The following is a 26,654-nucleotide window of genomic DNA, read 5'->3' on the forward strand; positions in this document are numbered from 1 at the left end:
CATTAGTATGATTATCTCATACTGTGAGGAGGATTGGATGACACAGTACACACAGCTTCTTTAGTAGAGAAGCTGGCTTTTCATATGGCCCCCAAATAGAGGCAATTTTCATTCATTTTAATTTGAACCCAAACCTTCTGGCTCAAGATTCATAACATTTTACAAAGCAGTGTGCTGCCCACTCCCGGGGGTTGTTTTGACATTAGCTTTGTGGAAAAGAGCCAAGGACTTAAGGATTAGGGGTTGGTACGACATAGCGCTGCCTCTGGATAAACTGGGTTACCTCCCGCAAGCCAGCTTGGGTACAAGGCAAACTGTTTGCCATCACACAGGCAGAACTTGGAAGGGAAATGCATCTCTCGCTCACCCAAAGTCTGATGGTATGCAGGGAGAGACTGTCCTTGCTAACTCCTGCTTCCATTGGCCCCTGGCAAGCAGAGCCCACCCTGCTCGTTAACATGCTCATTTTATTTGCTTCCTATGCTGCCCGATTTCTTTTGATTGGCAAGCTTTATACAAACCCCAAAGAATGACACCCCCCCTCCACTGGGTCACCCAGTCCCAGGTACATCCTTACTTCCCCAGGACCTGAAAGGTGTGACAGCTTTCATTCATTGTGTGTCCCTCCTTCCAAACCCAACTCTCTGCAGGCATCAGTCCTGCTAGGGCTTGGTCATCTTTTCAGCCCAAGCATATCTCCTGGAACTTAATAACAGGAACTTAATAAATGTGTGAGGAAGGAAGGGAGAAAGTAAGGGGCTCCCTGGCTGGGCAGACCTTTGAGAACAGAATGATTTCCCTACCTTCTGATCCCAAGAAGATTCATTCAGAAAGAAAACCCTGAAGCAGAAAGAGCTTGATCTCAGGTGGGAAACGCAATGGCTTCCTGGTTCATTCTGAGTCCATTTAGAAAAAGTTATCAAGATCCAGAAATTGCAGTAATTGTTGCTTTGCTGGTGGGGAGTTGGGTGTGTGAACTTAGGTGCAAAACAATATGTGTAATTTTTTTGTTTTGTTTTCGTTTGGGGTTCAGGTTCTCTTATCTCTTATCAGCATGGTAATTTTGCGAGCATATAGTGTCAACCACAATACATTTTCATCTAAACTAACTGAATTTAGATCTTAAAAATAAGTGCAACCCTTTACCTCCGTGGTCTTCCTCCCGAAAACCCGTAACTGCAGACTGATCATGAGAAAAGCATCAAGCAAACCCCAATGGAGGAACATTCTACAAAATACCAGACTGTTACTCCTCAAACCTCGTTAAAAGGTCAAACTCAAAAGGTCATCAAAAACAAAGAAGGTTTAAGAAACTATCATAGCCAAGAGGAGCCTAAGGAGACACACACAAAAAAATGGAATGTGCTGTCTTAGATGGAATCCTGGAACAGGAAAAGGACATTAGATTAAAAACTAAGGAGATCTCGGGCTTTCCTGGTGGCGCAGTGGTTGACAGTCTGTCTGCCGATGCAGGGGACACGGGTTTGTTCCCCAGTCCGCGAGGATCCCACATGTCGCGGAGCAGCTGGGCCCATGAGCCATGGCCGCTGAGCCTGCACGTCCGGAGCCTGTGCTCCGCAATGGGAGAGGCCACAACAGTGAGAGGCCCGCGTACCGCAAAAAAAAAAAAAAAAGAAAAATTAGTGTCTGAAAATCACAGCCATTTTACTAGCTCATGGTTCTGTGGTCAACAGTTTGGGCTGGAATCTTCTGCCAGTATCAGTCGGAGTTACTTTTGCTACTGTACATCTCTGGCATCTGGACTGGGGCTGGATGATCTAAGATGGCCTTGTTCATAGTTGGCACAAGATGTCAGCTGGTGGGGCTCAGGGGACACAGCAGGGACAGGCCCGCGTACCGCAAAAAAAAAAAACCTAAGGAGATCTAAATAAACTTTGGATTTTTAGTTGCTAATAATATATCAATATCAGTTCATTAATTGTACAAAAAAAAGAAAAGAGTCCCATTCTAATTTAAGACATTACTAATAGAGAAAACTAGGTGTGGAATATATGTGAACTCTCCAGACTATCACTGCAATTTTTCTGTAACTCTAAAACTATCCTGAAAAAATGAAATTCTTTTTAAAAATTTTTCTACAGAGCATCGTCCAAAATGTCAGTAACCCAGTCCCACTCACGACTCCCGTCCAAAATGTACCTGGTCATCAAGACTTTAACACCTCAGAGACGCCACCTCTCTTGTGTTTCTTACCCCCAAAGCGTCAGACCACCATTTAAGGTTAAAGACAATTGGGGGTAGGATGGGAGAATGACCCCTGCCTTGGCTGCCCCCCATTCCAGAAATTAAAATGACTCTAATATGTTTAGCTACAAACTAACAACTTGCTTATTCCAGGTATCCAAACTTGACAATCTAGTCATTTAGGAGAGCTGTTGCCATTTTATTGCATGTCAAGCATCGAGATCTATGAGAAAGACAGATAAGGTCCCTTCCCTCCTGCGGATTCTGGTTACATTCCAGGATGCATGATAGACAGCTGGGCCAGGGAGGGGATAAGGGTGTGACGGTGACCAAGAGACCCTCTGCTCAGAGTTTGCTCCAGGTGCAGTGATGTGTGGTCAGGCCCCATCTGCACCCTCTGCTCTCACCTCTCTTCAGACCAGAGAGCTGGTTAACTGAGGTTTGATACAACCTGCAGCATTTGGGTCAGAGATTTTTCCAGCCAAGTGATTGGGGGCTTGAATAGGATCCTGAACGCAAGGAAAGGTTTCTTCAGGTGGCTGCGTTACTTTTGGCAAGTCACTAACAGCTCTTCCTTAGCCAAATACTCCTTGCGTGTCCAGTGAGTGTGAGCCACTGTGCTCAGTGATGGTGATCGTGCAAGATACGCCTCAGGGAGCTCAGAGTCTAATGTGAGACACAAAACAGAAAAAGTGATGTGAGTCTGAAAACAGACTGAGAAAATACAACACGAGGAGGATTGGGGTATAGAGATAGAGATCTGCAAGGCTTCCCCAGGCCAGACCCCATGAATAAGGTTTTTTTAAAAAATCAACTTTATTAAGGTATCATTTACATAAGTAAAATAATCTGTTTTAACTGTTCTATGAGTCTGACAAATGTATACGCCTGTGTAACCACCACCACAAGCATGATCTAGAATAATTTTATCACCTTAAAAATTTCCTTTGGGGGCTTCCCTGGTGGCGCAGTGGTTGGGGGTCCGCCTGCCGATGCAGGGGACGTGGGTTCATGCCCCGGTCCGGGAAGATCCCACATGCTGTGGAGTGGCTGGGCCCGTGAGCCATGGCCGCTGAGCCTGCGCGTCCGGAGGCTGTGCTCCGCAACGGGAGAGGCCACAACAGTGAGAGGCCCGCGTACCGCAAAAAAAAAAAAAAAAATTTCCTTTGTTAGTTCTAGGAGTCCTTTTGCAGATTGCATAGGGTTTTCTATATACGTGGTCATTATCTGTGAATAAAGAGCATTTTACTTCCTTCTTTCCAAAAAAACCAAAACTTTCCTTTGAGCATCTTTGTACGCAATCCCTGCCCTCTCCACCCCCAACCCCTGGAAACCACTGATGAGTTTTGTTATTATAGTATTGCCTTTCCTAGAACTTCCTGGATTCCTGGAATCATACAGGCTTTTGTTTCTGGTCCCTTTCATTTAGCCTCATGGCTCTGAGAGTCATCCCCGTTGTTGTGTATGTGAACAGTCCTTTTTGTTTCTCAGCCGTACTCTATCATATGGACGTACCACAGGTGGTTTATCCATTCACCAACTGATGGACACTTGGGCTGCTTCCAGTTTGGGGCTATCCTAAGTAAAGCTGCTATTGACCTCAGTCTTAAAGGGTTAGTCTGTCAGAAAAGAATATTCTAGAAAAGAAGATCAGCAAAGGGAGGAGGAAAAAGAAAGACTGGAGAAAGAGGCAGGGGAACAGCCATGGCACCAATACTAGGGGAAGACATTGAAAAGACGCGGCAGGATTTTCAGCAGAAGGATCACTTGATACAGTGTGCTGATTGGAGCCTGAAGATGACCTACGAGGACTGGAACTGGTTGTTCGTGATATGCACCAGACGTCCAGGAAGGGAGGTTTAATGAGAAGTGGGAAAAGATCTGTCTGAGTACACAGTTGGCATACAATGGTTGAAGCCATGGGTGGTGGCGAGATCACCCAGGCAAAGCACATAGAGTGAGGAGTTATTTCAGGGGTCCTCTGTCTCCCCCATGGGCACAGAAGAACCAGGCTGAGCCTAGTACAGTGGTTAAGAACATGGACTCTGGGGCCAGACTTCTGGGCTTCAAATGCCAGCTGTGTGACATGGGGTAAGTCACTTGGTTTCAGTTTCCTTGTCTATAAAATGGTTTATAATACACCTACTCATGGGGTTGATATATGGATTAACTGAGTTCATTCATGCATAGCTCTTAGAACACCATCAGATACTCGCACATGAGCGGTGCTACTATTATTAATGTGTATTAAGGTGTTAGCTATTATTAATACAAAAAAGAAGAAAAGTCCAGGGTATAGGTAGCAGGGAGACCTAAACTTGAATGCCGTCTCCATGCAAGGCAAGCTGAATGATACTGAGAAATCTAACATCTCTGAGCTGAAAATTGTTTACCTGAAAAATGAGGATAATGCTTTCTACCTCAGTAAATTTTGGAAGGAGTAAATGAGTACCGGATCGAAAGAAGAAACCATCAGAGAATTCTCCCTACAGGGTTAATCTTTGTTCCCTCCTCTACTCCTTTATGTTCCCATGGAGCACGATGTTTTTCATTTCCAGCACTTCCCTCACCACTATGGTGGACTGTTTCCTGGTGTATTAGTCAGGATGGTCTAGGTTATGCTGCAGTAACAAAGAGCACCTGATTCTCGTGGCTTACAACAGCCCAGGTTTACTTCTCACTCACCCTATGTGTCCAGCACAGATTGGTTGCCCCTCTGTTCAGCTTCACTCAGGAACTCAACTGGACAGTACATCCCATTTTGGAGACATTGCTGGTCATCATGAGAGAGAGAAAAGAAAAACACATTAAAGAAGGTGTTGACTTTTAAAACTTCCACCTAGAAGTAATACACATTTATTCTTTTGACATTTCATTGTTCAAAGCAAGTTAAACGACCACACGGGTGTTTAACGTGGCAATGACGTGCAATCCTACTCAAAGGGGACAGGAATACTCTATCACACCTGGGCCGCTAAACTGAGAGCCTCGGGAAGACAAGAACCAGGCACTAGTCACAGCCACACCTCCACCCTGGCATAGTGCCCTTGAGGTTTGGTGAATTAAGACTGAGAGCGCCTCCATTTGGCCTAGGTTTACTCAGCTCCAAGATGAAAAGTCCACCTTCAGTCACTGCTCCTGTAGAAAGGGGAGTGAGCCTGCTGTCATCAGAGGGCAAAGCAGGCCCCCTTCCAGGTCACCAGAAGCCAGTGCGTTTGCTGACCAGTGAAGCAACTCCCACAGCCACCAGCTGCTCCCCAGTTTCCCAGGGGACCAAGCTCCTTTTGTAGGTGGGCACAAGATAATAATTCACCACGTGCTTTACAAGCACTGTTTCATTTGGCCTTCAAAACATGCCTGTGAACCCTCTGATGCAGGCAGGTAGCAGCATCCCCAGTGGGCAGATGAGTCCATCAAGACAGTGGAAACACTTGTGCGTGGCTTCCTCCTTCCATCTGTCCATCCTCTGGGGACACCCCCTCTGTCCTCTGCCCTGAAACTGCCTTCAGCCAGCCCAGTGCACAGGGGTCTGACCTCCAGGCACAGGATTCCAACGGCATTTCATGGACACCACACAGCACAGCCTTTCATGCCACACTGCTGTTCATCGTGGTCTGAGCACATGTCACAGCTCATCCACCTCCCACTCAGCGCCCGCTGCATAAGAGGCCAGGCCTGCATCTGGGCAAGTCCCCTCCCCCTGCCACCCACCCCCACCTCCCCAACCCTCATACAGACTGCAGCCATCTATGCCCCCTGGGGTAAGGACAGAAACCTCCCAACCCCTGTCCAACCTACGATCTTGCTTCCTCTCGGGCATCCCCTTCTACCAGAGTCATGTGCCTGAACACAGGTTGCTGACATCACTCCCCTACCTCAAAGCCTCCCAGAGGTCACCAAGGTCACAGGACAAAGGCCGGACCCCCCAGCCTGGCGTGTGAACTCTCTGGGAGCCAGCCCCAGCCTACCTTTTCAATCTGACCCTCCGCCCTGCTGCCCCTCCAAATACGACACTCCTGGCTGACTTCACTTCCCCCTCCAGAGCCTGGGTTTAATATCTGCTCTATCATCTACCAGCTGTGTGACCACCGGCAAGTTATTTAACCTTTCTGACCTACCGTAAAATAAAGATAATAATAGTATCTACCTCCTAGGACTGATCTAAGGATTTAATGAGTTTGGATTTGCAAGGCATGACAGGTCTTGGCACAGAATAATGCTGGGCGTGCTGTTATTATTCCTACCACTGTTCTCTCCCTCCAGGGTCTTCTTCCCCAGCCCCATATCTGCAGAATACAGGCCTCTGTCTTTCAAGACCCCTCTGACATGCTACCTCCTCCACAAATGCTACCCAGACCCCCCGGAGCACCATGGTACTGTCTGCATTACTGCAATATCATAGTTATTTCTGTTCACCCTTCACCAGACATCAAGGGCCTGTAGTTAGACACTGAGGCTCCTTCCCCTCTGTGACCCCCACAGGCCCCAGAGGAGTTCTTAGCACATAGTGTGGCAACATGATTAGTGAAAGTACACAGGCTCTGGGGTCTGAGAGTCTTGAGGGCACACCCTGGCTCTGACACTACTAGCTGTGCAATCTTGGGTAAATTACTTAACCTCTCTGAGCACCAGTTTTCACCTTAGGAATGAGGATGACCATCTCGGTCTCATAGAGTTGCTGTGGGAATAAATCCAATAACCTCTGGACCCCCTGACACAGTGTCTGGCACAGAGGAGACCCTCAGTGAAGATTAGTTTCCTTTTTACCTTTAACCACGTGAATTCACATCTTCCACAGCTTGAACGTAAACACCTAGAGGGCAGGGGTCATGCCTTCATCCTATAAGATGAAGGGAGAATTTGTGAGCTCGTCCAAGATGCTCCCCAAATATTTGAGCATCAATCATCTGAGTGGTCCTGAGGGAGGTCAGCAATGCAGGGACTGGGGCAGGGGGCAGTGCAAGCAGGAGGGCTGGAATGAATTTTTATTTGTCGCTAACTTTCCTCTAGGCAAAGCTTCTGCACCATACCTCCTTCTTTTTTTTTTAATAGATAATTTTAATAAGTCTATATTCATTTTTAAAATTGAGTCAATAATCCAAACCTTCCAAAAAAGACATCACCAGGCCTAGATGGTTTCACCAGTAAATTACACCAAATATTAAAGAGAAGAAAGGCTACAGCTTCTCCATTATTTTTTTAAGAAAATAAAAGCAGAGTAACACTTCCTAATTCATTATATGAGGCTAATATCACCGTAATGTTAATCAGATCAGTTTGCTGGATCGTGTCTATGTTCATGTGATTTTTTGCCAGCTTGATCTATCAGTGACAGAGGGATGCTAATGACTCCAACCGTATTGGTCCATTTGTCCATTTCTCTTAAATTTCTCAATATTTTCCTCGCTTCCTTCTTAAAGTGGAATGAATTATGCAGCTCCCAGGACCTTCCTGTCCCACAGTCACCTCCTGAGGCTGTGAGACACTGAGGCTCCAGAGACCAGCCGGACCCAGCAGAAGCTCCCTTCTGGCTGCAGGAGGGAGAGGGGAAGTCATCCCGTCCAGGTTCCAGCTCTGTTTGACTTGCTGAGCATGGCCGTCCCTGTAGGCTGCATTCCGTGGCCTCACGCCAGCCTGGTGTGTAATACGCTCCAGCCACCCTCTCATTACCTAATGCCTTCCTAATCCGCAGTTTACGCAAGATGAGTGCAAATCTCTGAGAAACACTAAGAGAAACACCAGACCAGGCACTTCCCCGGCCGGCCTGCACCCTGCTTCGGGGCTGGCAGTTTCATCGTGGAGATGCCTGCTGTTCGCTACCATGTGGGCCACTGGTACGGGACTTGGAGCTCCGCTTCTCACACAACGCTCCCCCCAATCTGTACCTTCATCCCTTCTCTGTCATCACTCACACTGGACTAAAAAGTCTATTGTACATGGAATGGTGGGCAAAGCCTTATATCTTTCAGTAAAGCAGATCTTTCAACCAATGGTGCTGAAACTATTGGCTGATCAATATGGAAGGAAAAAAAAAAAAGCCTTGACCTTTAATTCATATCATATATGAAAGTTCACTCAAAGTCTCAAGATGGATCATCGACCCAGATAATAAAACCTAAAACGAGAAGCTTCCCTGGTGGCGAAGTGGTTGAGAGTCCGCCTGCCGATGCAGGGAACATGGGTTCGTGCGCCGGTCCAGGACGATCCCACATGCCGCAGAGCCGCTGGGCCCGTGAGCCATGGCCGCTGAGCCTGCGTGTCCGGAGCCCGTGCTCCGCAGCTGGAGAGGCCACAACAGTGAGAGGCCCGCGTACCGCAAAAAAAAAAAAAAAACCTAAAACGATAAAACTTTTACAAGAAAATAAATGCGGGATAGAATCTTTGTAACAATGAGCTAGGCAAAACTTTTCTTAGAAAGTACATGAAGCATAAAAGAAAAAAGTGGTAAATTGGGCTTTAAAAAAATGTAAAACTTCACCTCCTCAAAAAGCATTCTTTAAGAACATGAAAAGACAAGTTATGTTCAGGGAGGAACTATGTATTTGCAAAACATGTATTGGATAAAGAACTTGCATCTGGAATATGAAAAGAATTCCTACAACTCAATAAGAAAACAAACATCCCAACTGAAAACTAGGCAAAATACTTGACCAGATTCACCAGTTCAGCAAAGAAGAGATGCAGAGGGCAGATAAGCACTGGAAAAGATACCAGACCTCACTAGACATTAGGGAAGTGAAATTTAGAACCACAGCAAGCTACCACTACACGTCTACTAGGAAGGCTAAAATATGAATTAATTGATTAATTAACTAATTAACTGACAATACAAAATCTTGGTGAGGATGCGGAGCAACTGGAACACTCATACATTGCTGATGGGGATGCAAAACAGTATGGCCACTCTGAAAAGCAATTCAGTGATTTCTTATCAAGTCAAACATATGAGCCAGAAATTCCACTTCTAGGTATTCACCCAAGAGAAATGAAAACATACATTCACACAGAGACATGTACATGAATGTTGATGGCAACTTTACTCGTAATAAGCCCAAATTGGAAACAACCCAGATGTCCTTCAATTGGTGAAGGGGTAAACAATAGGTTTCCATCCACACAATGGAATACTACTTAGCAGTAAAAAAAGAACGAACTAGGATACATACAACAGCATAGAGAAATCTCAGAAGCATTTTGCCGAGTGAAAGAAGGTAGACATAAAAATTTATATCTGTATGATTCCAAATCTCTAGAGACAGAAATCAGATTAATGATTGTTAGGGGCTATGGATAAACAAGGAGAGTGACTACAAAAGGCACAGGGGAACTTCTGTGGTGATAGAAATGTTTGAAATCTTTATTGTGGTGGGACTCATACAGGCAGAAGCATTTGTCAAGTCTCATCCACGTGTACACTAGACAAGGGTCAATTTTACTGTAGGGAAATTATACCTCAATGAATATGACTTTTAAATAACAGAAAGTAGAATAAAATAAAATGCAAATCTGATGGAACCTGTCCTCATCATGAAGATAAAATGACACCAGTAATTGTAACAGTCAACGTGCAGCAGACACTATCCTAAGAAATTTACACACATTGTTTCATTTAAGCCTCATTCAATCCTTGCAGGTCCTCAAACACAGCAAGCACTTTCCTGTCTCAGGCCCTTTGCACTTGCTGTTCCCTTTATCTGGAATGTTCTTCCACTAGATGACTCCATCTCCCACATTCCTTGGGTCTGTATTCAAAGTCACCTCCTCAGAAAAGACCTTCTGTCCCCATTCTATCTAGAATAGTCCCTCAACCTATCACTCTGTATCCCTTACCTAGTTTTACTTTCTTCCCAGATCTCAGTAGTACCTGCCATTACATTGCACACGTTTTGTTTCTATCTCTCCATAAGAATGTCATTTTTTCATTTGCTCCTTCTTCCATTCCAACACCCGCTGCGTGCCTACCCTGCGGTATGTGTGGGCAGAGCAAAGCTCCCAGAGGCAGAAAGTTCCCACAAGGCCGAGATAGTGTTGATCGGTCCTGTCTCCCTCCCAGCACCCCTTCTCGTAACCTGGGAGGGGTCTCTGCAAGGGCCTCACCTGTTTAAGAGTCACAGAATTTGCAGCATGAAAAGAGCACTGGTCTTGGAGTTAAGACACCTTTACACCAGCCTGGGAGCCCCTGAGCCAGGCACGTCACCTAACAAGGTCTCAACTTCCCCACTTGTAAAATGATTTGAAGCGTGTTCTTTGGATGTTAGCATGAATAGGAATCCCCTAAGAAATTGATTTAAAATGCATGTCCTTTCCCAAGAAAATGGGATTCAGCAGATCATTGGTGGAGTCAGGAAATCAGCACTCTTAACCCTCACCCGGGGCAGTCTGACGGTCTAGGGACCAAATGTTGGATATTGATAGTTTCAAATAATTTTTGAGCTGCAAAAGTCTTCCTCCAAATATCATTTTATGTAGAAACCATAGATCCAGCGCATAAATTGGAGAAGCTCTGGGCGGGCGAAAGGAACAGAATGATGCTGACTCCTTCTCAAGTGTTTCTCCCTCACACTCCCGCCAACTCACCATGCTGTGGCCCCAGGCACCCTAGTGTTCCTTGGAACACAGTTTGAAAACCACACTCTAGAGCTCTCTGATTCAATCATTGCACAGATATTCATGAGCATCCACCACTCTAGTCATTCTTCTAGGTACTAGGTATCCAACAATAAAAACAGGCAAATCCCTGCTCTGACAGATGTCACATTTTATGGAGATGGCCTGCTTGCTCGCCATGTGCCAGACACTGTTCTAAGGCTGTTCGTGTATTGATTCATTGAATTCTCACCACATCCCTATCAGACAACTACTACCGTTAGCCCCATTTTACAGAAGAGGAAACGGAGGCCTAGGGAGATTAAATAAGTTGCCCAAGGTCACACACTAGAAAGTGGCAGAGTCAGGATTTGAACCCAGAGATTTTAGCTCCGGCCAACATGTCCTTCTAAAATCCTGCCCAGTTCTCAGAACCTCTGCTCTATGAGCCCAGGAGGTATGTGTGAGCCCACCTGAGGCATGTAGGTGCCTCTGCCTGCCTCACCAAGTGTGAGTTCAAACAAAACCCTTTAGCACCCAGGCCCTGCGGGGTTAAGACTCCAAGACTGGGCTCCAGGTGAAACTGGACCCCACATGACTTCCAGTTGACGCAAGTGGCCTTCTCTACCTGCAGGGACACTGAAAGCCTCATCTCTGGGGTGTGGAAGAATGTTCTCTTTGGCCCGGGTGCTGAGTTCATTCTGGTCACCACTGCACCGCCTTGGCCAGCTCTTGGGAAGATGACTGGGTCCAGCAGCTCTGCTGGTGTTCCCAACTTGACAGGGTGACATTGATGCATCTGCAACCAGAACGTCAGCACCAAATAAGGAAGCAGCATGGGGACACAGCCAAGTGAATGCTGAGTAAGAGTAGAGAGCACACGGACTGGCAAACTCTTCCAACAGGAGGCTGGGGAGGGAGCTTAGAGGTCATTTACACACAGGCCACTCATTCTGCCAACTGGGAAACCAAGGTCTTATTTCAGCTGTGTTCTCAGGCTCTGGCCGTTGCCTCTGAGGTTGAGAAAGGTGATGGGACTGGAGGCAGGCAGACAAGTCCGTACCCAGTCCTGTCTTTAGTGAGCTCTGTGACCTTGAGCACTTAACATCTGAGTCTCCGTTCCCCATCTGTACAAAGGAGATGATAATATCCCTCAGATGCCGTGAGGATTGCAAGCGATGATTCATTCAACACACCCAATGCCAAGTAGCTACTCAGTAATATTAGTTCCACGCCGCTCCCCTCCTGGATTTACCCAAAATATACCCATTTTCAGGAATGACCTCACCTTAACTGAGACTTAACAGGTCTCTGTTTGAAAATGGATGGCAATCTCATGTTGCCCTAATTGGTCAACAGCGTCAGCTTCACCCAGGAGCTGGTTGCAAAGGCAGAGTCTCCGGCCCCACCCAGCCCTGATGAACAGAATCTGCGTCTTAACAAGATCCCCAACCCCGCTCATGAGAAGCACCACTAAGCATATTTTTTTAATGAGTTGACTTACTGCTTTTGGCCATTATTGACCCCAGTTGTTGGTAGCCAACATTTGTTGAGACTTTGATACATGGCAGGCATGTGGGAAATGTTTTACGGGCATGATCTTATCTAAACTGCACAATCTCAGGAAGTGCGAATGCTCACTAACCCATTTCACAGATAAGACAACCGAAGCTGAGGTGGGTGAGTTCCCTCCGCGGGTAAGTTCTAGAGCCGCGCTTCAAATCCTGGGCCTCTGCAACTCCACGCTCCTCCCTTTGCCACCCTGCTGGCTAGAACTAAGCTACCTCTGCCTCTGCAGAAACTGGGCATGGGTTAATTTTTTTAATCCCTGTTCTCCTTGTGGGATCCCAGTGAGGCCTCTTGGGTATCTGTGAAATAGCAGTTTCAAGTCCCCCCAGGCTCCCAAGGTGGGTTTCTGAGACGCTGGAGGAGCTGGCCAGCTGGGCAAAGCCAGAGAAGCCAGACTGCTCTCTGCTCACTTGAACTGACTAAGGCCAAGGTCACCAGCACCCCCCGGGGAAGCAGGTAGTGGGAAGGCTAATGCTCTGGGCACTGCCCTACTCCCCGAGACTGGTCCTCCCATCTAAGCTGCCCCCTAGAACAGTCAACACTCTGACCTGGCAAGCCTGCAAGCCAGAAGGAAAAGAACAGTTATGACAAAGGAGAGAGGGGGACGTGTAATAATGACAATGGGAACATGGGAACACTAATCTCTGACCGAAATCCCAGGCCAGGCCCTTTGTGTGTTTTATCACCGATCCTGCCTGCAGCCCTGCAGCTCTGCAAAACACTTATTTTTATGTACCCATTTTACAGATGAGAAAATGATGCGTCAGAAAGATTTTGCAACTTGCTGAAGGCCACAGACCAAGTAAAGAGGGAGGCTGGGATCCAAATCCAGGTCCATCTGACTTCCCAGCCTGGATTCTTTCTACTTTGAAGGGATTTGCCTGAATTTCAAGCCACCTACAAGGCACCTTGGCCTAGACACCGAACCGCTTTACTTCATGTAACCCTCACCGCCACAGCACTGGGGATAGGTGGCATTATTACTGCAACTGAAGCAGGGAGCCGTCACGTGACTCGTCTGGGTCGTATAGCTAATTAGCTATGAAGCTGGTATTTGCTACCAGGTCTCTCTCACCCCGAAGTTCAAGCTCTTTCCTCTTTCCTGCCAGCTCTGGGAAGTATAAAGTGTTTTACCCCAAGACAGCTCAGGGTCTACTGACATGATAGGACTTTAGTTGTGGGAATAAATATAAAAGATGAACATCTGCCACCGTGGGGGAGCAGGTCACTCACATGTTAAGAGCATATTCGTTAGCATGAGACTCCTTATGTTCAGATCCCATTTACTAGCTGTGTGACCTTGAGCAAGTTACTTACCCTCTCTGGGTTTTCATGTACCCACCTGTAAAATGGGACAAATAAGAGTGCCTTCCTCACAGAGTTGTTATAAGAATGAAATGAGGCCATGCCTGTAAAGGGCTAAGGCAGTGCTGGGCAGGTATGAGTAGTCAGTACACGTGGGTTCCTATCATCACAGTCATTCTAATTATTCCCTTTCTGTGTTCGTAGTTGGCACAGGACAGCCAGCAGTGTGTCGAAAGCATATTGAGTGTTCAGGGGCTGTCCGTGAAATGTCCTCCACAAATTCACTTCCCCAGTGAAGAAGTGAGAAAGGTGCTGATGAGCAAGAACTTGGAAACCAGCTCTGACTGCAGCTACTGAGAAAGAAAATTTCAAATACAAGACGAGCGTTGGCGGCGAATCGGCTATTCTTCCCCCTCTCTCAGCCTTGGCTTCCCCATCCATAAAATGGGGGGAGTGTGGGTGAACCTGCCTCCCGGCTGCTGACAGCTACGGCTCCACAGGGAGCGGGTCTGGTGGCTCCTCACCTCCCAAAGGCCTCCTCGCGTGTAACGGGGATGGGAAGTCCGTTTGGAGTGTACTTGAACCCTGACCCCACAGGCCCTCACGGTCCAGCCTTCTACTGGGGATGCGCCTGCTGCCTGCTAGCTAACGAGGCGTGGAGTTGAGATCATGACTGAGCTGCACAGCCACGGGCCTGGCTCGCCGGGCTGTGCTGACCAAGTGCGACGGCCAGGTGAGGAAAGTGCTGGGGACACTCATGTAGTCACTGTCTGAAAGGACAGACCTCAGAACCGATGTTTTCAAAATGCCGTGTCTTACGTCCAAAATTTTTCTGGCTCGCTCCATGGACGTGCCTGACATTGATCTCATTTGGGTTCAGACACATTCTAGAAGGTCACGCACAGCACACCAGCTTGCACCCAGGAAGCTGAGCTGCCGGGTGCAGGCGGGGGTGGGAGCTTGGTCAGGAGTGGCCCAGCTGCTGTATGGCTGTGACTTCCCCAGTCTCAGCCTTGGTGTCCCCTCCTAAAATGGGGTAAGTGTGGACTAAACCTTTTTTTTATAATAAACATTTTATTTGGAATAATTTTAGATTTACAGAAAAGTTGCAGAAATAGTACAGATAGTTGCCGAATATCCCTCACTCGGTTTCCCCTGATCCTATCATTTTACATTTCCGTGGTACATTTATCCCAATTAAGAAACCAACAGTGACACATTATTACTAATTAAAATCCAGACTTTATTTGGATTTCACTCATTTTCTCATTAACGTCCTTTTCCTGTTCCAGGATGCCACATTGCATTTAGGACTAAATCGTTTACAAAGTCTCCCAGTTCTAAAAACCAACAGGCAGTAAGCCCTCGTGGTTAAGAGCTCTGGATGAATGCTGTGCTGTGTGACTTTGGATAAATCCCTCACCCTCTCTGAACCTCAGTCTCTTTATCTATAAAAAGGGGATGATACCAGTACTGCTTTATAGGGGTGCTGTGAGGTAATTCGTTAATTCACGTGAAGCACTTAGCACAGCTCTTAGTACGCCATGAGGGCTCTGTTGATAAGTCTCAGCACGTAGACATCATAGACTAAAACAAGCAGTAACCCAGCATATGGTACACTTCCTGGCAAAAAATCTCCCAGCACAATGGCTGCTCCAAAAAGAAGATATCGTGTTGCTGGTCTAGCACATCAAGCCCAAAGTGTAAATCACCGGACTGGAAAAGGCAAAGATCTGGAGTCAAACAGGCCTGGGTTTGAGTCCCATCCACCCACTGCATGAATTTGGACACACTGTTCAGCCTCTAGGTCTCGGCATCCGTATCTACTAAATGGGAACAAATCATTCACTTCACAGGGTTGCTGAGAAGATAAAATGAGACGCGTACTGTCAAGCATAAGCAGGACTGAGGTGGGATATTCGTGAAAGAGACCATCTTCCTCTTTTCCTACCTCTTCTAGGAACCGTAAGTCATTGACTGCTCCTGGGGTCTTTAAGAATCCACTGAAATCTCATATGGGCAGTTCCCAGGGGTTGGTAGTGAGATCCTACTCCTCTTTTCTTTTTTTGGAGGGGAGCCAAAGTCATATTGAAAAGTCAGTTCCATAATCTTCATTGCTACAATGCTTTTTCTCATCCAGTATGAAATGTTCATTCTAATTTCACGCTGCCTGTGACTAGTTTTAAAAGGAAGCATAAAGCTATTCCGATGGTCCCTCTGACGAAGATTATCGTAGGCCCTGTTTTCACAGAATCAGTCTCTTTTCACAGAATACCAACTGAAGAGGCCGAAGAAGTCAAAGGGTATCACTCCTGTTTAAAGATGAGCAAATGAGAGCCAGAGAGGCAGATCTGCTCGTTCAAGGTCAAATAGTGGAAGAGCTTCAGAGCTAGGAAGAGACCCCAGTCACAAGATCCCGGCTTCTGTGCTCTCGGCTCTCTGACTTGGAGGCCCATTAGGCTCTGAGCTGCTGGAGGACATCCCTCCATTTATCCATCCACACATCCATCCACCCACTCGTCCATCCACTCACCCACCCACTCGTCCATCCACTCGTCCACCCACCCACCCACTCGTCCACTCACCCACCCACTCGTCCATCCACTCATCCACCCACCCACCCACTCATCCATTCGCTCATCCACTCACCCACCCACTCATCCATCCATGTTGGTATTGGACACCTTCCTGTGATAGGCACTGAGCTGAGTGCTGAGAGCCAGGGGTGACAAAGACGGTCACAGTCCCCAACTTCATGGAGCTTTCTATTCACTGAGCTATGACTGAGTCTTGGTCTCTGTTTCCCAAGGGTCTACCGCAGTGCCTGGCACATGGTAGGTGAACAGTAAATGTTTTTTGAATAATGGATATCTCTCATCTTCAGTAATGCTCCCACCTTTATAACTGAGGTACTGAATCACTGTGAAGACCTTGAGGGGGCTAAAATCTCAGTATCTGTATTTGTCTTGAACCGTCTTCTCCAGTCGTCATTCTTACCAGAAGAAGTTAAACAGCCGTGTGCAGACATAGCCGCAACATTAGACAAGGAGTAAAAGACCTGAGTTTATGTCCCAGCCCTGAGCTGCTTACTTCTAAGTAGCTCTTGAAAGACATTCGAGCCTGTTTTCTCATCTATCAAATGGAGCAAATAATATTTGACTTGCCTATTTCACTTGGCTGCTGTGAATATAAAAGGAGAGAGAGAAGGAGAGGGAGAAGGAAAAGGGGAGAAAAAGAGTGAAAACTTCTAGAAAGTACAATATGAATAAACAGTCATTGATATGTTACTTGAATGATTTATGTTGAGGGTACAAGAGAAAATAAAAGTGATCAGCCTTTTAACCAGTACTGGTACACTCTCCTTCCAACCTTCTATAATGTAACTGGTTGTGATTGCCCCAGATTTGTTCCAACCTTTGAAGAGATTAAATTTATGGATTTGTGGCATCACGTGTCACCCCAGCCAATCCTGACCCATATTTCTCTCCACTTTGTTCATGCAACGACAGTACAAAAAGGTGCTGTAACCTTAATTGCTTGCGAAGTATTTTGAAATCCTTAGATTAAAAAGTTCTGTGAAGTCCAAAGTATTAGCCTTCTGTGTGCCCTAGGAGTTGTGCAGAGCCTCGCCTGGGTTCATCAGGGCAGGGAGAAATTGCAGTGTATGTTCTGAGGACCCAGGAACTTTGGGGTTTAAGGGTCTTCTTCGTGGAATGGCCCTAGATCAACTCCCAGCTTCCTAGTCTCTTAGCTACTCAGGCATCTGACCATTCCTTGTGTTGCTTTGTGCTTTTTCCGTTTCTTAAGTTCCTGGGTCACGAGGCCTGAGTTGCACTTACTTTGGTGTCATAGGTCTCTTTCCTGAGTGATCTCAGCCTAAGTCCTAGAAAGGGCAACTGTGTCACCTGTAATCTCTGTATGCCTTTTCATTTAAGCCCAGAGTGATGACTTAATCCTCATTCTAACTTTTACCATTAGAACTTAGAGTTAAAATTCTGTCCCATGGTAGTAACCCTTGGAGGAGGTGTCAGGTAGGGACTGAAACGGGTAGGAGGGGGCTCCTGGGGTCCTGGCAGTGTTTTGTTTCCTTGCCCTGACTGTAGGTTAGGCCAGTGTGTTTGTTTCGTGAAAATTCAGAGCCACACACTTCTACGTGCATTTTTCTATATATTTGTTACACTTACAATGAAAATTTTTTTTTTGAAAATATTTTTTTAAAAATCACTCTGGGGCATCCCTGGTGGCGCAGTGGTTGAGAGTCCACCTGCCAATGCAGGGGACACGGGTTCGTGCCCCGATCCGGGAAGATCCCACATGCCACGGAGCGGCTGGGCCAGTGAGCCATGGCCGCTGGGCCTGCGCGTCCGGAGCCTGTGCTCCGCAACGGGAGAGGCCACAGCAGTGAGAGGCCCGCGTACTGCAAAAAAAAAAAAAAAAAAAAAAATCACTCTGGATGCTAACTGACTTCATATAGAATAAATTCTGATGTGATAGTGAGGCTATACACCTAATCAAATCAAAATCCTTTCTTTCTCTGCCTTTGTAATTCAAAATAATGTTGCTTTCAGTTTTCCATCCTTTAGTTCCATTTTCACACTTACAGGAAACATGGAAGAGCCTCAGCCATTTTAATTAAGTCTAATGGGGGAGGTAAGGGGGGAGGTTGGTTCTCATCAGAAGTCCTGTGATGCCTTCAGGGATGTATGTGGACCTCTGAAATTACAACAAAATTCTGTTGGATACACATGTACATTTTTCTGAGAAGTGTCCACGATTTTCATCAAATTCTCAAGGGTCCCTGAACTAAAAAGGACCATAAGTCAGAGGGACTCTTACAACTCAAGGCTTTTTTATGTATGCTCCTCTCGAAATGTTTCTCGACTCTAAATTCAACCCATAGCCCTCACCAACCTGATTCACCAAATTGGTTTCACCCATCAAAATGAATTTGCTCACTTCAATGGAAAAAGTGAATGGGCTCAGCTGTCAAAGGTCACACATAATAATCATCATCTGTTTACTTCTCCATCTCCTCCTCGAGATCCCAGGCCCTGATGCCAGAGACCTTTGCAGCCTCGGTGTGAAAGTGCACCAGGCAGTGGCGGACTGGACTCCAAAGAAAGTCACTGCACCCATTTACGAAACCAGATTTATTAAAATTTCTCTACAAGTCAGAAACAGCCGTCTCACATATATACACATGTACAGGAAGGATCTAGTGTTTCGAAGCCCCAGCCAGCCCAGAGTCCTCAGCCGGGTCATGTATCACAGATACAACATTCAAGCAACCACAAGAACGTTAGTGGGACAGAGGCTTCTGTCCTCCCTCTTCTCCAAGTCCCATGATTCTGTCAAGGTAATATTGCCAATGATCATTCACATTTCACGTGGCCTTAGACACGCAGGTTATTCAGACAGACACAGACAACAGAACAAGCGTCAGAGCCAAAACAACAACAAAAAAATCGGACATATGTATAAAAGGTACACTATATGTACAAAGTACACAGTACGTGAGGTATACACGGTATTCTCACAATGCATGTTAGTAGTTTGCCTAGGCGTAGCCCTTAAAAGTGACTGCCTGTTTTTGTGCCATTTCTCAAAATACAGTATGTTTGGTTTACCCGTTTAATCACCTGATTTCAGTACTGTCTATTTACTGATATTTCATCTGTACTTGTTTTTTTAATGCAAGTTGCAGTTTCTTTGTTAAGCTCTATCTTTTGTAGGTAGTGAGTTCCCATCTCTGGAAGCATTCAAAAAGAGGTTGCAGACCCAACCTGTGAAAGAAGCTGTGTGTCGGGGGGGCGGATTTCTGCATTGGGAGGTGGCAGAGAAACGAAAGAAGTTGGACCAGATGACTTTTAACGTCCCTTTCAAGTTTAAAGATTTGGGGCTTGCTATTTCATCCCAGATACTGATGATGCAGATGTATTCATAAACCACACCACATCCGAAATATTCACAACCTGTCATGCAAAACTGCAGACCATACCCATGGCGGTGGTTAAAGTATAATTCTGGAAGTTAGTCCGAGAACCCTCTAAGACTATCCAAAATTCACTTTCTCTGAAGCACTAAGATGTTTAACATTTGCTCTTGGGAGAGGGAGTGGAGAGCCTTCTTATCTTTCTCCTCCTAGACAAAATGCTCCACCCTGAGATGGTCTTGGGGAAAAAAGTAAAGGATAAATGCTAACATATTTGAGGGGAACCAAGAAAGCTAATGGTTTCCAAGTGCTCAAATTCTTGTTAAAAGTCTCCAGTCTCTCTGTCTGAGCTCAGAGTTCTAAAATAGCCAGGAGTTTGAATCTTTTATGATACTTTTCCACAGTTAGCTGGTAAGTGCTTTTATAGTGAAGGGATGGGAGGGCGCATTTCAAGGTCAGAAAGAAGGCATTAGTGCAAATGAGGTCTTGGCAGGAAATGGAGGAGAAATTCTGGGTTCGTGGTTCAGGCAGGCTCCTATGCCCCTGAAACAGTCTGCTCCAAAAAGATGAAGAAAGGGTGAGTGTTAAACCAAACCAGAAAAAACAACTTTCCGATCAGAGAAGCTAGGGTAGCAAAAGTCTGGCTACCAAAGACAAGTTCGAAGATGGCAGGTTTATTGGCCCAAATTATTTGTCACCCTGTTTAAAATATGGTTATTGCCCAAAATGCCATTGTGCGATTCATTTCCTCTCCCTTTAGAATGTTCATTTCACTTGCTCACATGCTGCAGGATATCCATACTCCTTGCCACCTGTAAAAGATGCGGAACCCCCATATCTGACACAGGGACAGCTGGCGAAGGTTCACTAAGGGAAACAGCTCTGCAGGAAAGGCCTGTCCATCTTTAGAAATGGAAATGCCATGTGTGAGAATTATGAGGTTTCTGAGGTTTGGGGATTAGCAGAAGAAGGAACTGATGTCACTGTCCTCCTGGTACTCTGGAACAATCTGGTCGGAAGTTCCTATTTCTGAGTCGACGTACCCAGGCTCCAAGACAGACTCGAACCAGGGATGGAGTAAGATCTCTGGAGCAGTGAGTCTTTCTGAAGGCTCCCGTCTCAGAAGGCTGCGAATGAGGCACCTGGCTTTGGGGGAAATGTGGTCAGGAATGCAGAACTGTCCACGTCGGATTTTGGAGAAAAGGGCACTGGGGTCTGAGTCATGGAAGGGGTAGCGTCCCACCAAAAGGGTGTAGAGCATCACCCCGAGGCTCCAAACGTCCGCCGCCTTTCCGGAGTAGGTCCCTGTGGTGTTGAGAATCTCGGGGCTCACGTAGGCTGGGCAGCCGTGTTTGTCTGACAAAGCATCATCTTCTCCCTTAATTATGTGTGTATCTTCTAGACTTTCCAGTCTGAGCTGGGTTCTGTAGGAGAGAGGAAACAAGCCATTACTTCCAGCTACTATGAAAACCAAGGTCTTCCCAATAATAGCGCCCACAAGTACTCATCGCAAAGGCCCAAGGAATGCCAGTTACCCCTTCATCCAGTTAGCAGTGCCTTGCATCACCCTGGAGGACTCAGGATTTCACAAACCAATACAAACTGCAATACACATTAGCAAAGTATTGAGAGAGAGCCTGGGGTGGAGGGTATGATGCAAAGCCCCAAATACTATTCATTATGCTACAGCTTATAAGACATATCCTAATAGGGGTTACACAATTTACAAAGTTCACATTGCAGCAGTGGGAGCCTGTCTCAGGGGAATGCTGACATTTCTCCAAAAGCTATCAGGGAAGAGCAGTTTATCCTACTGCTTCAGGGAGAGCCTGGGCATCCTACAAGTGGATCTTATCTCTTATCATGCCACTGACTGCCAGGGCTACGTGGACCCGTTGCTTGGCATTACAGAACATTACAGAACACGGAGCCCAAGGTCACTGTTACTGCACACAGGTTGTTAGCACTCCTGTTCACATCGATATATACACACAGAGGGGATTCTGTCCACCTGAGCCCAAGCCATGACGGCCATGACGGGAAACGTACATGGAATGTTAATTACATTTATTGGGATGTTTAATTGCAAAGAATGCTTAGCCTGGACAGAAAGGACAAAGAAAAGCAGCTGGTGGATTTGAAAGATGCAGGAGCCCTAAAACGCCCTCGTATGTGTGCACATGCACACACACACACACACACGCACACACACGCACGCACACCCTAGGATGACACATCAACACCTGAGCTCATTTACTCAGGTAAGGGTTTATCTCTTCAGGTAACAACTAAGGTTTGACACATCTTTAGTTAAGGCTCTCTGATGAAGCTGCAGGTGCCTCCTTGTTCAGATCCAGCCACTCAAGCCTCTTGGCTCCCCCAAAGCCCAGAGCCATGTGGGGAGTCTCCAATACATGGTGGTCACTTATGCTCCCCCCAGCTTCTCTGAAACAGCCCTGTGTCAGTAAGTCACTCGTTGCGAAGTTAGACGCAAATATTTGCTACGGGCTACTGGGTCAATTCCTTTTCCTCTCAAAGGTCTAGTTCTTTTTTGTTTTTTTTTTCTTCTTCTTCCTGCCTTCCTGTTCCCTGGAGTGTAGTATACATGTGCTAACTTCAGTATGTCCTCAGCCTGACCTCCCCCCCCCCCCGTCCCCCCTCCCGTCGTTATGTAAAATACCCATTGGTTCTGTAAACGGAAAATATGACTCAACCCACACTGTCTGCCACTGATTGGCTGCTGTAGTACTAAAACCCTGCACCTGTGCTGGTTACACGAATAGCGTCAGCCTGTCATTGCTTAACCCTCGGGTTGCCAAACTCCACGCACATGACATTCGCCTGTGCAATAGCAGATTTCAACAGTAAGCAAGGAGGTGTGTAAGGTGTGTTTCAGAAAATACATCACCATATCAAAGGAGAGTGTTCCAGGAATTGGAAACTTCTTCATTACCAACACTTTGCTTTTCTTTGCTAATCAGTATGATCCAATGACTCTTGCAAGGTCAGACACAAAGCCATGCTTTCTGGCAACTCAACCCTATACTTTTTCATAGGACCTGAAGTCAAGGGTAAAAAAAGCACAGGTGGGGTGAGCTCTGCATGAATACCTACAACGAAGTAACACACACACACCTGTGCAATTCTACAATGGTATTGCTTTTAATCTTTCCACAAGGGATATGGCCCACCTCTTAAAATCAGGTAAGGTTTATCTCCTGTGGCTTCCTGAATTCTCAACTGAAACCTCAACTCTGAATCTTAATGTCACATTATTGTCTTATCGAGCTCATCTTGTTCTTTATGAGGTAAGCCATGATCTATATTTAGCAACCAATTCTAGCCAGCTTCCATTTCTCATTCAACTGTGGCTATCTTCTGAAGATGCATCCAAACAAGACGTCTAAAAAGTCACCGGAGAATGGGGAGAAAATATTGGGGGCCAAGCCTGACTCATAATAGGAGTGTGGTGTGAAGGAAAGGGATAGGTTTCTGCAACTACGACAGTCTGACCAGCTCTGTGATACTTACTAGGTGCAATAAATAAATAAATAAACACGGGGGAAAAAAACAAGAAAAAAAACCCCACTCCGTATAAACAAGGATTTGAAGACATCCTCTAGGAATGGATGTTGTGAAGGGCAGACTGACATTTGTACCCCAGGAGAACTGACCTTTCTGACAACGATGGGGAATAAACCTGATCCTGGGGTGGAAGCGGGGAGGGCATCCTGTCCTCACGTGACATCCCACAGATGCACCAAGGTGTCCCCAGGCCACGTCCACAAGGGTGCAGAATAACCAACTTTGGCTTTGGCCCCTCTGGAGAGAGGATTTCTAAAGACTAACTCTGGGACAACTGAGCCCTTGGTGTTGTTTTGAACCAACACCCTGCACCTAACTGCTCGACCTGCACCCTCGTTTTGGAGTCAAAAGGCACAGGAGAGGCTGTGGAGGCCGCTCACCTCTCCTCTGTGGAGAAGACAAACTTCCTAAGCTTTAGGTCCCCCAGCACGATGGCTGACTGGTGGCAGTGGGCAACGGCAGAGACGATCTGCTTGAAGAGCCGGGCAGCCTCCTCTTCCCGCAGCCTCTTCCGGCTGCGCACGTAGGAGTGCATGTCCCCAAAGTCCCTCTCAAAGAAGACATAGGCTTTGGTTTCCCCAAGGATCACTTCCACAATGCCAGTGATGTTCCTGTGTGAGGGCAGCTGGATGTAAGGCCGGATTCTGTCCTGGTAGTGTTTAATGGGAAACACCTGCAGAGAGAAGGGGACTCACTTAGGAGGCTAGAAAAGCAGAGGCTGCCTCCCAGATCCTCGGCTGGGCTGCAGTTCTCAATCTCTGGGCTTTGGTTAAAAGTGAGGCTCCATTCATTTACCCCAACCTCCTGCAACCCCTGTTAGCTCTGCAACCCCACCTGATGCAGCCTGGGCTACTCCTAACACCCAAAAGCAGTAGCATCTAGGGCTAGCAAATCTCCAAAGAGCTACCATATGGATGGTTTGAAAGAAGTCTTCTAGGTATGGCCTTCCGGCTCCAGAGAGCTAAGCTCCTAAGTCCCCACCCTCTGTGGCCCTTTCTCGTTGGCAGGTAATGCTGTGCAAAGTGGCTGATAGAGGTCCCCCTGGGATCTCCAGGAGCAGCCTCTGGAAATGCATGACCTCCTGCAGACCAGAGAGAGCACAGGACATGGTGACTCTGCAGCCTCCAAGTGGAAGAACATACAGCTGGAGAACGTACAGCTCTGTCATTACTCAGAAGGAACAGATGACTCCAAGCGCAAGACTGTCAACACAGCCCTAAGGAACCTGCCGAGGCTGTGACTCAGGTATAAGCAGTCTTGAGTTAAAATTCCCACAGGAGGGATACGGGATCCTCTCGGGGGGGGGGGGGTGGGGGGGTTCATTTGTTTACTGATCTCCCCCCCCACACCAACTCCCATCCTCACTTTCACTCGGGACATGGGTAGCATCTTCTCTAAGAAGCTGGCTGGTCTCTTTAAGGGCCTTTTGTTTAGTCCGGTTACTCATATCCTAGACTCAACTGGAAACGGTGACACACGGGCTGTCACCATCTGGATTCAGCTATTATCTGCTCGGAGGAACTGGAAGGGGTTGCACAATGACCAGACCCACCCCACCTCTGACGCTCGGTTGCTCCGGCACCAGCTCGAAAAACCTTTCCGCTGCCCCCCTCCTCCCACCCCAGCCCACACTCATACCCTCTGAGCTCTGTTCCCCAGCCACCACGAAGAAAAGATTTTGCCCCCCTTTAAACTGGGCTCGATCACACATGTGAAGTTTCGTTCGGGTCGGACAGTAGGTGGCAGCAGCGAGGCCAGGGAAGGGGAGCTCGGGGGGTCAGGTGAGTTGCGGAAAACCAAAGAGCGACTTAAACTGAGGGGTGACCCTATGTTTCCGGTGAAAACGAGCAGCCCGGAGGCTTCTCAGGGATGTCTGAGGCCCGGGTGTCCAGCTCGCAAAGGGTGCATGGCCTGTGGGAATGTTCTGCGTCTATGGGCGCTGGAGGAGAGTGCGGAGGATCCTGTTTGCAAGAGTTGTATCCCCTCCAGGATGGAGCCCCTTATGTTCAAAGGAAAATCGCGGGCCGGAAAAGCAAGACATGAATGGAAGCGAGGGTTCCTAGTCGGTGTGGGCTTTCCAACATTTCTATTGCGGCCAAATACCCCCCGCCCTCGCTGGAAGACCCTCTCAGACTACTCTCTGGGGAGGACAGGGTTCCGGTTCCAGCGCGGGTTCCAGCCGGAATCCCCAAGACCGGAGCCCAACACGGACTTCCCGCCCCCTTACCACCCACGGCTGAGCCCGGGTGCCTCGCAGCCCCAGCAAGAGAGTTGCCAGCTGCTCCAAGCTCCAAGGAGGCACCCACAGCAGGGCGTCCTTCCAGAACGAGGGGCGGGGGAAGCGAGGAGAATGGGAAAGGGGGAATGGCATGGCCCTGGAATCCATATCAATTCCACAACTTATGTGGAACGCCACGCACTAAACTCGGCGCTAAGCAAATAACATAGATGTTGTAAAGTAACTGAGCACCGCACTTCCTCTCGACCGCCAAGCCCCCACTATACCACTCCATCCGAACCCCTCAATCCCCAATAGGGTGACCCGGGTCAAATGCTGCCTTAACGGGCTCAAACCCCCTTATCCGCCTTGCCCCAAGCCCAAGTCCTGACGGCACCTTCGGCCCCCGGGCGACGGCGGGCGAGACCCCAAACACCTTTGCCTGCCACCGGGTCCCTTCACCCCGCGACCCCCCGCCGGGTCCCGGGTCCCGGCCCCTGAGTGCCTACCTTGCAGCGCAGCTCGCGGCCGGTGTGGAGGCACAGCGCCCGGGACACATGCTCGCGCTCGGCCAGGGGCAGCAGCAGGTAGTCGGCGATGCGGCTGGGCCCCGGCGCGCTCCCGGAGCCGCCGCCAGCCCCCGGAGCGGCGGGCGGAGGCTGCGGGCTGCAGGGAGAGCCAGGGGGGCTGAGGTAGTCCGGGGGGCTAGAGCACTCGGAGAGACGTGGGCACTTGGCCGCCACGGCCGCCGCGTCGTCCGCGTCCAGCAGGCGTTTGGCCGGGGCGCCCCGGCCGACCGGGAGTAGCAAGGCCGGAGCGCGGGGCTGCGAGACGCCGCTCATAGCAGAGCGCACGGGACCGACCCGCATCCCGTCCCCGGCCGGGGCGGCCCCGGCTTTGTACGTCCTCGGATCGGCGCGGGAAGGTGCAACTGGGTCGGCGCCGGCGCCGCGACTTACTCCAGCCCGCGGGATGGAGGTTGCAGACGGAGCTTGGTTCTGCCCCCACGGGGGGCAAAGCCGGAGCCGCTCCCGGGCGCTCGCGGTACACGCGAGGACCACGGTGGCCGCGCGTCCGGGGAAAGGAGGCCGGTTCGGGTCCCCGGATCCCCGTGGGTACCGGCTCGGGGCGCCTCGCTATTGTTGTAGAGGCTGCCGACAGTCGGGGAAGCAGAGGCGGCGGCGGCCTCCGAGGTCCGGAGCAGCGAGAACAGGATTCCGCAGGCTCGGCGGAGCCACGGAGCAAATGCACTTC

General features: G+C 48.1%; 1 protein-coding gene across 1 annotated transcript; it reads right to left on the reverse strand.

The window, feature by feature from the left end:
- Window positions 1-18,800: 18,800 nt before the first annotated feature.
- Window positions 18,801-26,269, reverse strand: TRIB1 (tribbles pseudokinase 1; the record flags this gene model as incomplete). The annotated part of the gene is made up of 3 exons (XM_082675260.1): window positions 18,801-21,021; window positions 23,563-23,855; window positions 25,910-26,269. The coding sequence occupies 3 exons, from the start codon at window positions 26,267-26,269 to the stop codon at window positions 20,556-20,558; spliced, it is 1,119 nt and encodes a 372-aa protein (XP_082531386.1). The 3' UTR covers window positions 18,801-20,555.
- Between the last annotated feature and the right edge of the window lie 385 nt (window positions 26,270-26,654).

This window comes from Grampus griseus, assembly GCF_964374135.1.
Source record: "Grampus griseus genome assembly, chromosome: 17".
Taxonomy (NCBI): Eukaryota; Metazoa; Chordata; class Mammalia; order Artiodactyla; family Delphinidae; genus Grampus; species Grampus griseus.